The sequence below is a fragment of the Rhinoderma darwinii genome, chromosome 5 (assembly GCF_050947455.1).
Source record: "Rhinoderma darwinii isolate aRhiDar2 chromosome 5, aRhiDar2.hap1, whole genome shotgun sequence".
NCBI lineage: Eukaryota > Metazoa > Chordata > Amphibia > Anura > Rhinodermatidae > Rhinoderma > Rhinoderma darwinii.
Window position 1 is genome coordinate 208,232,625 of NC_134691.1, and position 16,534 is coordinate 208,249,158.

The 16,534-nt window shown below is 47.0% G+C and overlaps 1 protein-coding gene across 4 annotated transcripts in view; it reads right to left on the reverse strand.

Moving 5' to 3' along the window:
* Positions 1-16,534, reverse strand: part of CTNND2 (catenin delta 2) — a 794,124-nt gene that overhangs the window by 149,621 nt on the left and 627,969 nt on the right. For all 4 annotated transcript variants that reach the window (XM_075826901.1, XM_075826902.1, XM_075826899.1 and 1 more), the window contains exon 16: positions 15,658-15,808. In XM_075826901.1, the coding sequence (XP_075683016.1) occupies positions 15,658-15,808 (151 nt within the window). The remainder of the gene's footprint in view (positions 1-15,657; positions 15,809-16,534) is intronic.

A 16,534-nucleotide genomic window follows, 5' to 3' on the forward strand; every position in this document is an offset into this window, starting at 1 on the left:
AATTAGGAATGTAACAGCCGTATGTGGCAGGACATAGTCAAAATAAAAAAATTGTGGATGTGGAATTTTGTACTGGACAATTAATTCCAGCACTTGATCACCCACAAATAAATTTAAAAAAATCATAAGTGGTAAAATTAGTTTCACAGTCTGAAAAAAATGTGCTCTACAACCTCTCCCACAAGAAATAATCCATACTTGGAAAGCCCACAAACTAAAAAGAAAATATAAAGAAATTGACTCCCTAAAAAGACCCCCCACCCATTTTTTTTTTTGGTGTTAAATTCTAGTAATTTGAAACCGTGTGAAAGGTTTCGAAACAGGGGTAGTTACAAAGGGCTGGTTTTGATGGACACATGGGGCAATAAAAGCGGGTATCCCTCCTCCTGCCACGCTTGCTACATACCCGACACCTTCTTTGGGGATATTTTTAGGTCTCAGTGGAAGGAATAGGGTGTAAAAAGTGGCGCTCTGAAAGCCTGCGCACATCCTCAGATTCGCAGGATTCTGCAGGTATAGTGGACTCAAAAAGGAGATGCTCAATGACCTTCTGAAATTGAAGAAAAGTGAGCGTTCCTTGGGCTTTTTTGAAAATAACAAAACTGTTATAGGTAGCAACCTGGATGAGATAGATTGCTAACTTTTTGTACCAGGCCTTATATTTGCGCTTCACCAGGTAAGGCTGAAGCACCTGGTCGGAAAGGTCTACACCCCCAATAAATTTGTTGTAGTCTGTTACACAGACAGGTTTCTGCTTTGTAGTGGTAGCTCCCCTCTCCGTAATTGTCACAGTGGTGTCCGTGTGTACGGTGGGTGGACAGCATGTAGACATCCTTCCTGTCGGTCCACTTCACTGCAAGTAATTCCTCACTTGCAAGGGCCATGGATGTTCCTTTTCCCAAACGCCTGGACACCAACTGTTGTGGGAATCCCAAGCTGTTCTTCCGTACTGTCCCACAGGCCCCTGTATTTGCAGCATGGAGGGCTTTATAAAGGGGAACACCAGTATAAAAATTGTCTGTATAGACGTGGTACCCCTTGTGCAGAAATGACTCCATTAGGATACACACTATTTTGCCAGAGGTGCCAATAGTTTCTGGGCAGCCTGGGGTATGAATTTGGTGGTCCCTGCCTTCATATATTTTGAAACCGCAGGTGTAACCCGTTGTGCTCTCACACACTTTGTACAATTTCACCCCATATCTGGCTCGTTTGGAAGGGATGAATTGACGAAAGGAAAGACGGCCCTTGAAGCTCATTCATCTACAGACAAATTTTTATCAGAGGTATACAACTTTAAAAATAAATCACTTAGAAGGGTGATTAATGGCCTTAATTTATTAAGCCGATCATAGGCTGGGTCACTTCTTGGGGGGACTTAGGAATTGTGAGTAAAATGCATGAATCGCATTAGGGCCTCATAGCGGTTTCTGAACATCACTGCTGCAAATACAGGGGTAGCGTGGACAGCACTAGAAGTCCAGTAGGACCGGACAGATGGTTTTTTAACCAAACCCATATTGAGGGTAATGCCTAAAAATTTTTTTATTTCTGGGACACTTGTGGGGCTCCACATTCTTGAATATATAGACGCAGGCTTTTGCAGAACAAACTGCCTAGCATACAGATTAGTCTGCTGGACTATCAAGTCTAGGACCGTATCAATTTTGGACGTCAACACTAATTCCTGGAGTCGCTTCAAATTGGGGTACTTGGGGGGAAAATTATAGTGCAGGATCCCACATCACGGGAGGGACTGCAACACTCGGCCCTGCACTTGATACCTCTACAGCGACTGACGAATCTACCACCATAGGACTATGGGGTTCAGCGGTAGAATTAGAATCGTCACTGTCACTGTCGGGAACAAATTCTGAAGCGGTGTCTGTTTCGCTTTCAGAAGTGTCGGAACATAGCAAGGCGTAGGCTTGCTCCGCGCTGTACATTCGCTGAGGCATATTTATAGATATGTGTATATATATATGCCCTATAAGTCCTAACCCTAAAGTAAACCTATAAACGACATAAATTATTATTTAATTTTTTTATATAACAGACGTAAAAAAAAAATTCAATAAAATAAAGCCCTAATGTAGTATTACGGCCCTAAACACTAACGCTAAACTAGCCCTAACCCTAAAGTAACGCTAAACTAGAACTAACCCTAAAGTAACGATAAACTAGAACTAACCCTAAAGTAACGCTAAACTAGCACTAACGCTAATCTAGCACTAACGCTAAGCTAGCGCTGACACTAATATAGATTTTATATATTATATATATATATGTATATATATATATATACACATATCTATAAATATGCCTCAGCGAATGTACAGCGCGGAGCAAGCCTACGTATATATGTATATATTAGAAAGATGATTTGCTTTTTCACTTTTTTTCTTCACAGAACAGGACGCAGACTGATCTCTCTCTCCTCTCAGAACAACTACAATGGGAGTAGAGAGAAACACAGTCCATGTCCTGGTGGTGTTATGAAAATAACTGTCAGTGATCTCTGTGATAGGTTTTATCACAGAGATCACCTGATCCGGGACCAGTCACAACGGTCCCTGACTGTTGCTGTGCCAGCTACCGACACAGGTAAGCTTTGCACTGCGCATGCGGGCGCCATTTTGGGGGGGCGAATCGGACGAGGGGGGATCGGACGTGGGGGGGAATCGGACGGGGGGGGATCGGACGTGGGAGGGGCTGGGGAACACTAATTACCCGTTCTCTCTCCTCTCTAAGGAGTTATTCCATGAGAGGAGAGAGAAATGGCAACGATCTGCCGCTTTACCGTGAAATAACGATTCATGGCGATCACGTGAACAGAGACCACTCGTGATGGTCTCTGGTCGTTGCTCCGAACTCTCAGCTACCTCTGGTAGCTGAGAGAACAGAGCTCTGACCTTTCGTTTTGGCGCTACTTTAGGCTAAAGCGATCACGTGAAAAGGCATCGCCTTAGCCTAAAGCCCCTTAGTGACGAACGTGAAAAGGCGTATTGTTGGTCACTAAGGGGTTAAATTTAGAAAAATGCTAATTTTTGCACATTTTCTCTAAAGTTTGGTGTTTTTCACAAACAAATACTGAATATTTATCTAATTTTTCTACTAGCATAAAATACAATATGTAATGAGAAAACAATTTCAGAATCGCTTGGATAGGTAAAAGCAATTTTCACTATACACCTAGATAAATTCCTTGTAGTTTGCAGATTCCAAAACTTTTTGGGGTGTTTCCTTTGTTTTGGTACCACAAAACCTCTTCAAACATGACATGGTGCCTAAAATATAATCTAATAAAAAGAAAGCCCCAAAATCTACTAGGTGCTAATTTGCTTCTGAGGGCTTTGTTTCAGTTCAGTAGCACACTAGGGCCACATGTGGGATATTTAAAAAATAATAATCTTCACAGTACTCGACCAGGATAGTACGGAATGCAGGGAACAGAAACACACTAGGAGGCCATCACACAGACAAACTTAGGAAACAACAACAATGCTCAGGCATCAAAGCAGGGGGCTGGACCCCTCTTATAGTCCAGGGTACTCACGGCCTGATGTTCATCAAAGTCCGGTGCGTGCGCTGCCCCTTTATGAGCGGACACTAGCGTGCGCACGCACCCTACGGGATCCGGCTGAGGTGAGTGGAAGCGAGAGCTCGCATCTCCTGAGAAGGAGGCTGGGGCCAGTTCTTGCGGACTCGTGGCTGCGGCTGTCAGGGGGAGATTGGAGCCGACAGCCTGCAGCCACGGACATGGCAGTATCCCCCATCTTACGCCCCCTCTTCTTGGGACCAGAGTGAAAGAAAAACTTTTTCAGAAGAGTAGGAGCATTGAGGTTCTCCTCTAGCTCCAAGGACTTCTCTTCAGGAGCAAACCCCCTCCAATCCACCAAATAAAAAGTCTTTCCTCTCACTTTTTTGGTGTCCAAGATCTCCTTAACCTCAAAGGTGTCTGAAGGGCCGCTGGAGGCAACCGCAGGGCTAGGAGTTTTGGTATAGCGGTTCAGAACCACCGGCTTCAGGAGGGAGACACGGAAGGAGTTGGGGATCTTGAGGGTAGGAGGCAGCCGAAGCTTGTACACGACAGGGTTGATCTGGTGTAGGATCTCGAAGGATCCGAGGAACCTGGGAGAAAATTTGCATGACGGCACCCTTAGTCGGATATTCCTAGAAGACAGCCAGACCTTCGTGCCAGGGAGAAATTGAGAAGGTTCTCTTTACCTTGTGTCAGCCTTCCGTTTCATGCGGTCGACTGCCATTAGGATGGAGGATCGAGTCTGCTGCCAGATCTGCAGGAAGTCTCTAAAAGCGGAGTCAGCTGCTGGTACCTCGGAAGTATCGGGGACCGGGAGAGGAATTCGTGGGTGTTGGCCATAGACAATGAAGAACGGTGTATTCCTTGTGGACTCGCTGGTGTGATTATTATATGAGAACTCAGCCCATGGAAGCAGCTGCACCCAGTCATCATGCTGCTTGGAGATGAAGTGGCGTAGGTAGTTCTCTAAGATCTGATTGATCCTCTCGACCTGACCATTGGATTGAGGATGGTTGGCTGAGGAAAAGTCCAACTTCATACCGAGGAGTCCGCAGAGGGCTCTCCAGAATTTCGAGGTAAACTGAACCCCCCGATCAGACACAATATGCTTCGGCAAGCCGTGCAGGCGGAAGATGTGTTGGATGAATAGTTTGGCCAACTGAGGAGCAGAAGGAAGACCAGTCAGAGGAACGAAGTGCGCCATCCTCGAAAACCAATCCACCACTACCCAGACAGTACTGCATCCGGGAGAGAGAGGCAGGTCCATAATAAGTCCATAGCTATATGCTGCCAGGGAGCATTGGGCACAGGCAATGGCTGGAGCAGACCAGCAGGTCTGGAGTGAGTGACCTTGTTGGCTGCACATACAGAACAGAAAGAAAAAAAAGTCCATAATGTCCTTGGGCAGCGTGGGCCACCAGAAATGATGAGTAATCAGATCCCGGGTCTTACGGACCCCCGCATGACCTGCCAGTCTAGAGGATTGTCCCCAGCGGAATATTCTTCCACGATCAGCCAGGCGCACAAAAGTCCTCCCTGGAGGAATGTCCCCATCTTACAGAGACAATGCAAGATGGATCAATAATGCTCTGTGGAATCTCCATGGTGTCTTCCGTCTCGAAACACCTGGAAAAAGGCATCGGCCCTCACATTATTGTTGGCTGGGCGATAATGGAGCTCAAACTGGAACCTGGTAAAGAACAGTGACCACCTGGTATGACGAGGATTCAGCGTTGGGCCGTCTGGAGGTAGGTCAGATTCTTGTGGTCTGTAAAAATTAGGATCGGATGAGCTGCGCCCTCTAGTAGATGTCTCCACTCTTCCAGAGCCAATTTGATGGCCAGTAACTCCTGATCCACAATCAAGTAGTTGCGTTCTGTGGAAGAGAAAAGCTTAGAGAAATGTCCACATACCATTGACTTGCCCTTGGGACCTCTTTGGAACAGGAGTGCACTAGCACCGACAGAGAATGCGTGCATCTCCAATGAGAACTGCAGAGAGACATCCGGATGATGGAGGATAGAGGCTGACGTGAAGGCACTCTTCAGGCTAATGTCCACACCTTGGCGTTCATGCCCTTCTAAGTGAGGTTAGTGATAGGAGAAGTCAGTGAGGAGAAGTTTGGAATAAACTGTCTGTAAAAATTGGCGAATCCCAAAAAGCGAGGTATGGCCCTCAAGCCTTGAGGGCATGGCCATTCCAGGACAGACTTTACCTTCTCAGGATCCATCTCGAGGCGATGTAGCCCAGGAAGGGTAGAGCATCTCTGTCAAACACGCACTTCTCCAACTTGGCGTACGGACAATTCTCCCTTAACTGTAGCAGAACTTGACGGACATGTCTCTGATGCGTCATAGGATCTGGAGAAAAAAATCTAGATGTCATCAAGATAGACCACAACACAAACATAGAGGAGGTCACGGAAAATGTCATTAACAAACTCCAGGAAGTCTGCGGGAGCATTACACAGGCCCGAAGGGAATTACTAGATACTCATAGTGTCCATCACGGGTGTTAAATGCAGTCTTCCATTCGTCACCCTGGCGAATCCGGACTAGGTTGTAAGCCCCACGCAGGTCTAGTTTAGAAAAAATCTTGGCACCACGTATACGATCAAACAGTTCAGAGATCAGTGGCAACGGATATTTATTCTTCACCGTGATCTGGTTGGGACCTCGGTAGTCGATACAAGGACGAAGAGAACCATCCTTCTATCTGACGAAGAAGAACCCGGCTCCTGGCTGGGAGGAAGACTTTCGTATGAAGCCCCTCTCCAAGTTCTCTTTCACATAGGCAGACATGGACAGAGTCTCTGGCAAGGAGAGAGGATATACCCTACCACAGGGAAGGAATGCACTGGGAATCAGTTAGTAAGGGCAGTCATACGCCCGATGTGGAGGCAATGTCTCCACCTCCCTCTTGCTGAAGACGTCCAAAAATGTAGCATAATGACTCGGCAATCCTGCCAATGACTGAGGCAGAGAAGGCAGAACCGAACAAATCTGCACCAGGCAACGGCTTTGACACTCAGGGCCCCACTGGAGAACCTCCCCAGAATTCCAGTCCAGGACTGGGGCATGCAGTCGGAGCCAAGGCAGGCCCAGCAACAAAGGGTTAACAACTTTGGATAGGACATAGAACGACAGCATTTTGGAGTGAAGAGCCCCTACTTGCAGCCTCAGCGGCTTGGTCACAGCGATAACTGGGTCTGGCAGAGGTAGTCCATTTACTGAAGCAACTGTCAACAGGCTCTCCAGAGGGGTGGTGGGTAATTGAAGAAGGTCCACCAGGTCTCTACGGATGAAATTAGCAGCGGATCCAGAGTCCAGATACGCAGAGACCTGATGCGTTCTCTCACCGGACACTATGGTCACAGGTATGGACAATTTAGACGGAAGTCCTCTCTTACCCAAGGTTGTCACTCAAAGCAACTCTAGGCTTTGGGATCTTTGGGGACAAAGGCGCACAAGATGGCCACCGAGGCCGCAATAAAGACAGAGTCCAGAAGTGCGTCTGCGTTGTGTCTCCTGGGTGGATAGCTTATACTGGTCCATTATCACAGACTCCTTAGGAGGATCAACATCTGAGAACAGCCTGGGTAGCTGCAAAGTAGGAGCCAGACTAGGAAGAACTCCCTCCCGACGAACCTCTTGGAGGCGTTCTCGGATCCGTATATCAATACTGGTGGACAGAAGGATCCAGGGTAGACGGCAGATGTTGAGCGGCAAGTTCGTCATTAATTTAGGAGCCAGTCCATGCCAGAATGCAGCCACCAGGGCCTCATTGTTTCATAATAGCTCTCCCGCCAGGGTGCGGAAGTGGATGGCGTACTCACTCACGGAGGTGTCTCGTTGGTATAGGTTAATCAAAGAAGCCGCTGCAGATGAGACCCGACCAGGCTCCTTAAACACCATACAAAAAGTCTGAAGGAAGACTTGGAAGTCACGGGTCTCTGGTCCTTGTCTCTCCAAGATAGGGTTCACCCATGCAAGAGCCTTGCCAGTGAGGAGAGAGATGATGAAAGCGACCCTTGCTCCATCAGACGAAAATGTCCTACTATACAGGCTGGAGTGGATCTGGCACTGATTCAGAAATCCACGACAGGTACCTGCGTCTCCATCATAGCGGTCAGGAAGTGGTAAAGAAACATGCGGGTCAACATTGCCAAGAGGTGTAGTCTGAGGATCAACATAGCCAGTGTGGTAACGCGGGCGCCGAGTCGTGGTGGGCGGGGCTCTCTGAGCTGAAGTTGGTATTCATGCCCTTTTGTCACGGTGGCGCACTTTCTCTCTCCCGCGCCTCGGGCCGCAGAACCAGTGAAATAAGTGGTGCTTGTAGGATACACTGTTCTCTGTCCCCTGGGATGTTATGTGGTGTACCCCGAATAAGGATGTTCCAGGAGACAGGGTTCAATAAACTTTCACAGTAGTTTTACTGGGCACAATATGCTTGGTGGTTACTTTTGTTACAGAGGCAATGTCTTTAAGTAGTATAAACATATCACAGGGTATTGCAAATGGTGGTACCGGCTTCACCTCCCTGACTCTGTCTGTAATTCCTCCAAGTGTGCTCTGAGTTCTGCTCCTCTTTCTTCTCTATACTGTGCAGGAAGGTGCGCTGCTGACTGTCCCAATCCACTTGCACTATCACAGAGGAATGGTGTCCCTTGGGGATTCTAGGCTGTGTGCAAGCTCCTTGCTTTGCTCTAGGCACTCTCAGTAGTGTCCAAGCTCCTTGTCTGGCTTCTGTGCCACATGCAACACACACTGACCTGCACTCCTTTCACTTCCACATGGCTGTTGCTGATCCTCTCACAGAATTCCTCTCAGTTCCACATGTCTGCTGCAGCATCTCACTGAATCCAACTTTAGACACTGACTTGTCTGCTCTCCTCTGCCTGCACGCTGCTGCACACTTCTCCTCACTTCTGCACTGCGCTGCTCCACACACTGCACTGGGTGAGGTTTGTTCCTGTGTCCCAGCTAGCTACACCCCTCCCCACTCTCTGGAGAATACATCTTAAAGGTGAAGCAGCCCATTTATGTTTCTGCTGAGTCATATAGGGAAGTGAATTCAGTACCAACCATGATTACAGAATAAAGCACATTAAAACCTGCATACTAAAGCAACAGTACAAAGACAGTAAATAAACAGCAATTTTTCTGGGTATCACATTCGTCCCCGGTAAAATCAGGGTCGTCCCCGACACTGTCTCTCCTGCAACAAAAACGGGACAAAAATATGCAATATAACATTCACATATTAAAGGTAAACTTTGCATCATAACGGCAAATGTCCATAGTGCATTCCTGAAAGGCAAAAATATTAAGGCAATACTGTAAAACTAGTGTCACTCTCAATATATCCAGCAACAACGTCCATATGGCAAGACATCTTCTGGCGCCATTTGCAAGGTGCATGGTACAGCCGACAATCCTTGCGATGCACTTCAATAGACTCAATAAAGATGTGGCGCAACGTGCGAAACATGGGTTTCAAAATAAAGTTCAGGACAGTCTCTGGGTCTCAAAAATCAAATCAAGGCTGCATGAGCCAACTGGGGGGTCAAATGTAACTATAGGGCTCCATAGAAATAGTCTGTAGCATAGACATGTCTATTCAGTCACAGTATCGTTCAGGCATTTTACCTTTGGTGGCTCTCTCCGACCTTCTAGGAGGATCACAAGTAGTAGGGGGCTGAGAGTCAATAAGTTCACAATAGCTCGGAACAACTTCTGGGTGGGACTCAATCGGCACACTTTGGCTAGGGACAACTTGTGGGGCACCTAGTTGCATCCAAGGACCGAAAGGCCAGTCAAACGGGAACATATTACCTGCAGTTTCCATGGGTGACTCCAGTCTTCCCTCAGAGGGTGTCTCATCTGGAATGGTTTCCTCTCTAGAGTCCTTCAACAGGCAAAGTTTCAGCTGATTACGGTGTACCACCTTGGTACACTCTACGTTTTCTTTTCCAATCTCGTAGATTTCTATTTCTGGATGAGGAATGGCTTTCACAGTGTACGGCCTTGGTTCCCAATAGTCATCTAGCTTGCTGGTTCTGTGGTTTTTCTTTAACCAGACTCGATCCCCAACTTTCAAAGGTTCAGCGTTGGCATTGGAATTATAGTCCTCTTCTTGTCTCTGATGTACGACTTTCATCCGGTTCTCAACCATTTCATTGGCTTCATTCAGGCGACGCTGATGGTCTGCTACCCAGTCTGTTCGTGGTAGTGGATTGATGGTATCGCTGACTTGAACTTCCATAGCTATATCAGACGGTAGTTTGCCTTTACGACCAAACATCTGGAAGTATGGAGTGTATCCGGTGGAACAATGGACGGCATTGTTGTACAAATAAGTTAGCTCTGGAAGAAGAATGGGCCAATCTGCTCTTCGATGAGTAGGCACAGTTTTCAGCACTTCTATCAGTGTCTTATTCATTCTTTCGCAGAGTCCATTGCATTGTGGATGGTACGCAGTTGTTCTTAACTTCTTACAGCCATAGAGGGTGCAGAACTCTTGAAACAATTGTGACTCAAACGCAGACCCTTGGTCCGTCAAAATCTGTTTGGGATATCCATAAGGTAGAACAAAGGTTTTCCAGAAGACTTCAGCTGTGGTCTTGGCTGTCAAATCCTTCACGGGCATTGCTACAACAAACTTTGTGTAATGGTCAATGATGGTCAGAGCATGGGTGAACCCAGTTCTGCTTGGCTCCAGCTTCACATGGTCAAGTGCAACTAATTCCAGCGGCTTATGACTCACAATAGGATGTAGTGGCGCTTTCTGGCCAGGTTGCTCTCTTCGGCTCACTAAACATGAAGTACATTCTCGACACCATTTTTCAATGTCCTCTCTCATTCCAATCCAGAAGAACCGTCTTCTTATAGTGGCTTCAGTCTTTTGACACCCAAAATGACCAGACTGGTCATGGTAAGCTTCGAAGACTATGCTGGCATCCTGCCGGGGCACCACAATCTGATTCACACGTTCATAAGTGATTGGATCTAGAGTGCGTCTGTATTGCTGACCCTTTCCTATGAATAGCCGTCTTCTCTGCCTTAACAGTTTGACCAACTCTGGATCGGCACTGATACGCTGACTCCTGCTGAGTTTTCTTCCAGATTCAAGAAGGGTTTTTAAACTTTCCAAGACTCTGCTTTCTTTCTGGACCTGAGCCCAATGTACTTTCTCTGTTTGTAGATTAAGAGGCACTTGTTTAGATGGGGGCGGGGTTCCTCTTCTTGTTGTTATGGCATTTTGGTTGTCAAATTGTGCATGACCACGCAGACCCATTCGTGTCCTGCAATAAATCATAGTCTCTGTACCTGGTTGCAGCAATATTGGTCGTCTGTCAGTCACTCGGACCTTGCAAATTTCTCCATCTGGATTGGCAAATTTCTGGTGTCCATGCGATGAGCGGAGAGTTTGCTGGATTACTCTTCTTTCGGACGATGGGGCTAAGCCCAGATCCTTCTTCAGGGCCACCATAAGTTCTTCAAAACATTTCTGCAGCACATTCATGCCTAGGACCATTGGGGGAAAATCATCATCATGAACGTCAACCACTATCAGGCCTTGTTGTGGGAGTTCGGTCTGTCCAACTCTGACTGTTGGCTCCCAATATCCTTGATGGGGAATGATCTGTCCATTACTGGCTATAACATTAATCCATGTTTGTGGAGGTTTCAATAGCTGATCTAGCTTCCAATGTCGTTCATAATGTGACACTTGTATTGTTGTCACCTGCGAACCGGTATCTAGCAATGCTGCAAATGGGATTCCATCTATCTGGATAGTGACCACAGGACAGTGCCCAATGTATCGGGGAATCCACTCTGACTGATCTGGACCTATGCGCTCTCCTCCTGAGGGTTGGTCCTTGGCCTGGGGAGATTCACATTTAAATGCTGGCATTCTCGCTCAATGTGACCACTTTTCCTACACCGCCTGCAAATGGGTCTTCCTTGGGAATCAAACTGGTCAGTGGGCCTTCTCCCAAAATTTCTATAACTGTTCCCACCGGGGCTGTAATGTTGCCTACCTCTCGGAGACCAGCGATCTTCATCTTGTCGGCGTTGCTGTTTAAGTTCTCTCAGCTCCCGGTACATTTCTGTCAGATCTTTAGCCAGTTCTGCAACCTGCACTTGCAACTCCTTTGCCACATCCTGCACCTGTGTCTGAGCGCACTGCGTGACAATTTCGTTGATGCCAGACATTGGCGCTGCACCGTTAAGGTTCTGTTCAGGGCGGGTTTGGACTGGGTTGGACTCTGATTCGGTCCCTAGGACTCTGATGGCCATCTCTTTAAAGTCTAGGAACGAGTTGTGAGGGTTCTGCAGTGCTAAGATTCTCAATTGCGTCTTTGTAGCTTCTTTCCTTGCTCCTTCAACGAATTGATCCCTCAGGGTTCTGTCTGTATTCAGCACTTCATGTGGATCCACTTGTTTAATAGCATGCAACGCTTCCTGCAAACTGAGGGCAAAATTACGTAACGACTCACCAGGCTGTTGCTTCGTGCCAAAGAACCGCATCTTTAGTTCAGAGATAGTCCGGGTATCAAAGGTAGTGCTCAGCCGCTCAAAAATCCGTTCCACTGCCCGTTTTTCAGTGTGAGGCCAGGACTTCACCTCCCTCAAGGCTGCTCCTCCTAACTGACCGATCAGCATTTCCACTTTTTGCTCTACGGTAACCGGGTACAGCCGGAACATTGCTTGCATCTTCTCCTTGAAGTCTCTCAGGCTGTTTGCATCTCCATTATAGTTGGGGAGCCAGGGCGCTCCAAAATAATACGGCATCGTTATTGGCATTGCGTGCGCTGTGCTGGGGGTCCCACTGCTGCCAGGCAGTTCATGATCTCCCTCCATCGACATCTTATCAGAGACCTTCCGGTCGTGCTGTCTTTACTTAACAACAGTCTGTCCCTGCAGACAATACGCAGCAAGAAAACAGTGCAGCCATCCACTTACTGTCATACACACAGAGCGATCTCACAGTCCTGCGCTCCCCAAGCGAATCGCGGCTTCCTTCACAAGATGGCTGCCGCAGAACCTCCTGTTTAAGGTCACACCTCGTGGTACATCCTGTTCGTGACGCCAATTTGTGGTAACGTGGGCGCCGAGTCGTGGTGGGCGGGGCTCTCTGAGCTGAAGTTGGTATTCGTGCCCTTTTGTCACGGTGGCGCACTTTCTCTCTCCCGCGCCTCGGGCCGCAGAACCAGTGAAATAAGTGGTGCTTGTAGGATACACTGTTCTCTGTCCCCTGGGATGTTATGTGGTGTACCCCGAATAAGGATGTTCCAGGAGACAGGGTTCAATAAACTTTCACAGTAGTTTCACTGGGCACAATATGCTTGGTGGTTACTTTTGTTACAGAGGCAATGTCTTTAAGTAGTATAAACATATCACAGGGTATTGCAAATGGTGGTACCGGCTTCACCTCCCTGACTCTGTCTGTAATTCCTCCAAGTGTGCTCTGAGTTCTGCTCCTCTTTCTTCTCTATACTGTGCAGGAAGGTGCGCTGCTGACTGTCCCAATCCACTTGCACTATCACAGAGGAATGGTGTCCCTTGGGGATTCTAGGCTGTGTGCAAGCTCCTTGCTTTGCTCTAGGCACTCTCAGTAGTGTCCAAGCTCCTTGTCTGGCTTCTGTGCCACATGCAACACACACTGACCTGCACTCCTTTCACTTCCACATGGCTGTTGCTGATCCTCTCACAGAATTCCTCTCAGTTCCACATGTCTGCTGCAGCATCTCACTGAATCCAACTTTAGACACTGACTTGTCTGCTCTCCTCTGCCTGCACGCTGCTGCACACTTCTCCTCACTTCTGCACTGCGCTGCTCCACACACTGCACTGGGTGAGGTTTGTTCCTGTGTCCCAGCTAGCTACACCCCTCCCCACTCTCTGGAGAATACATCTTAAAGGTGAAGCAGCCCATTTATGTTTCTGCTGAGTCATATAGGGAAGTGAATTCAGTACCAACCATGATTACAGAATAAAGCACATTAAAACCTGCATACTAAAGCAACAGTACAAAGACAGTAAATAAACAATTTTTCTGGGTATCACACCAGGAGGTGTAGTAGGAGGAACGGCAGCTTGTGCCTCCTGCCGACGTGCAAGACTGTTCAACGACTGGAGGAGTTGGTCCTGTCGAGACCGGAGGTCTAGCATATCCGCCTTCATCTTTGAGACGTCGTCATGGTCTTGAATCAACCAGCGGGGTCCATGGCCTGAGAATACAGTCACGAAGGTTCTGTGGACCCACGAGGCCGTACCGCCTTGACGGTATGGCAGCTGGTCAACAGGGCGCAGGTCAATGTCTATAGTTCGTATGGGGTACCTGTGGCAGCTCGGACAGTAGCAAAGCAGGCTCGGCTGGAACTAGGCAGCAGGCAGACATCAGGCGTGGTGAAGCAGGACAGGCGTGGTATACAGCACGGCACGACTTTGGCTCAGCATAGTACTCGACTAGGATAGTACGGAATGCAGGGAACAGGAACACACTAGGAGGCCATCACATAGACAAACTTAGGAAACAACAACAACGTTCAGGCATCAAAGAAGGGGGCTGGACCCTTCTTATAGTCCAGGGTACTCATGGCCTGATGTTCATCAAAGTCCGATGCGTGCACTGCCCCTTTAAGAGCGGGTACGAGCGTGCGCGCGAACCCTACGGGATCCGGCTGAGGTGAGTGGAAGCGAGCGCTTGCCGAATCGTGGCTGCTGCTGTCAGGGGGAGATTGGAGCTGACAGCCCGTAGCCACAGACATTACAATTACTATCTGTTTTACAAGAATATACAGTACATTTAAATTTAGAGAAATGCACATTTTTGCAACTTTTCGCTACATTTTGGTGTTTTTCACAATTAAATAATGAATGTATCGACCAAATTTTACCACTAACATAAAGTCCAATGTGTCACGGGAAAACAATATTAGAATCGCTTGGATAGGTAAAACCAATCAAAAGTTATTACCATAAAAAGACATCTGACATTAGTAAGGCTGTAATGTAGCTGTTTCCTGGATTTCGCTACAAGAGAAAGAAGATAGGAAGAAAGCACAATACACAGGCATAGAAAAAACAAGCTGCAACTCAGGCTGTTGGTACCTATACGTATTTACTGCCAATTAATATTTTTTGAAAAATGAGACTGTCAGGAAGGTCAAAACTGGCTGCAGTGGGAAGGGGCTTATTGTTTAGGTTTAGTTTTTTAAGGTGTTCACTGTACGGTAAAAACTGTATGTTAACTTTATTCTGCAGGTCCCCCACACAAAGTATATTGCCCCCATAGTGCCTCCCCATGCAGTATAACGCCCCCATAGTGCCACAGACAGTATAATGCCCCCATAGTGCCTCCACACAGTATAATACCCTCATAGTGCCTCCCTACACAGCATAATACCCCATAGCGCACCACAATATTTTATTTTCCCGTAGTTCCTCCCCACACAATATAATGTCACCATAGTGCCCCCTCACACAGTATAATGTCCCATAGTTCCCCGCATACACAGCATAATGCCCCCATAATGCCTAAATATAATTAAATAAATAAATACTCATTTAGCCCTGTTCCAATGACGAATGGAACTCTTCAGTTCTCCTTAGTATGTGCTGTGTGTGGCTCGGTGCAAGCAGAGGTGATGACGTCACTGCATAGCACCCGCCTGAGCCAAGCCACTCACGTCAAGAGTCAGATAATGACAGCTTCATGCTCCACCATTATGTTCAACTGTATCTGCATCCTGAGGACGCAGGTACAGTTGAAACTGACATATGCCGCTGACCTTCCAGGACAGCGGGACATCGCCCGGAATTCTGGATTGTCCCACTGGATCCAGGACGGTTGGGAGGTATGCACTCCCTCTGTTTAACTGCTCAGATGCCGCGGCCACAAATTGACCGTGGAAAGTGAGGAGTTAAAAGGTTGCAGGCAGGTGTCAGCTGTATGAAACAGCCAGCAGCCGCCGAGTATGGTGCAGGCTCGGCATCCATATTGTGATGGTGCACGTCCTCTGTATGGTCCACGGTGAACGTCACCAACGAGTTAAAAAGAGAAACATGTATTTGATAATTATTAATCAGCAGAAACAGAAAGCTTACCTATGAGTTCTTTATTTCTCACATCTAAGGCCATATTCCTTAAAGCAGTGGCAACCGCACATACCACTCTATCATTATCAATTCGAAGAAGCTCAACCAAAATTGGCAGACCTTTTTCTTTGCGGACAGCAGCTCGGATATAAATAGACCACTGCAAAAGGTAAAAATATTATGGTCCAGTATGGTATTTAACAGTAATCAGATGCAAAGTTACATGCAAAGTTACAAGAAAGAGAATGTTACTAAATGTAATTCAGGGGTACCTAATAGCGCAAGAATATGATTGTTCCCTTTACAGTCTAGTGCAGTACTCAAAGCTATCCAAAATGGTGCTCAGTAGTGTTTCCCCTTCTGCGTCACCTTTACTTTTTTTGAAAATAATCACAGCAGGTATTTATTCAAACAAGAAAAAGAGAATGTTTTTCAATCAGATCTGTACTATACTACCCTGAGAGTGGAATTGGATAGAGGAAAGGATGATGAGTATATAGTTTTTAATGACTACATTTAGTATTTTCATATAAAATTATGTTTAAATGCTGCCATAACTCAGAAAACACCTGTGAGTTCTGCTTGACCCCAGCCCACACAGGCTGTGAATGCCTTAATATACAGAGAATGAGAAAGCAAAACTGGCAAAATAATGTTTCGGCCGATTCTAACGGGTGCCCAGCTGACCATTTTAACATACCCTATTATAGAATTCTGAGTTACTAGATTGGATCTTTTGTTTAGGATTCTAATTCCTTTGCTAGAGTAGAAAGTGACTACAACAAGTGTCATGACCCCCCCCCCCCCTTCGCCTTGGACTTTCATCTGAAGGCTCAACTATCAAAGCTTACAGGTTGCACACATCCAACATAGCTTGGCACTGAAC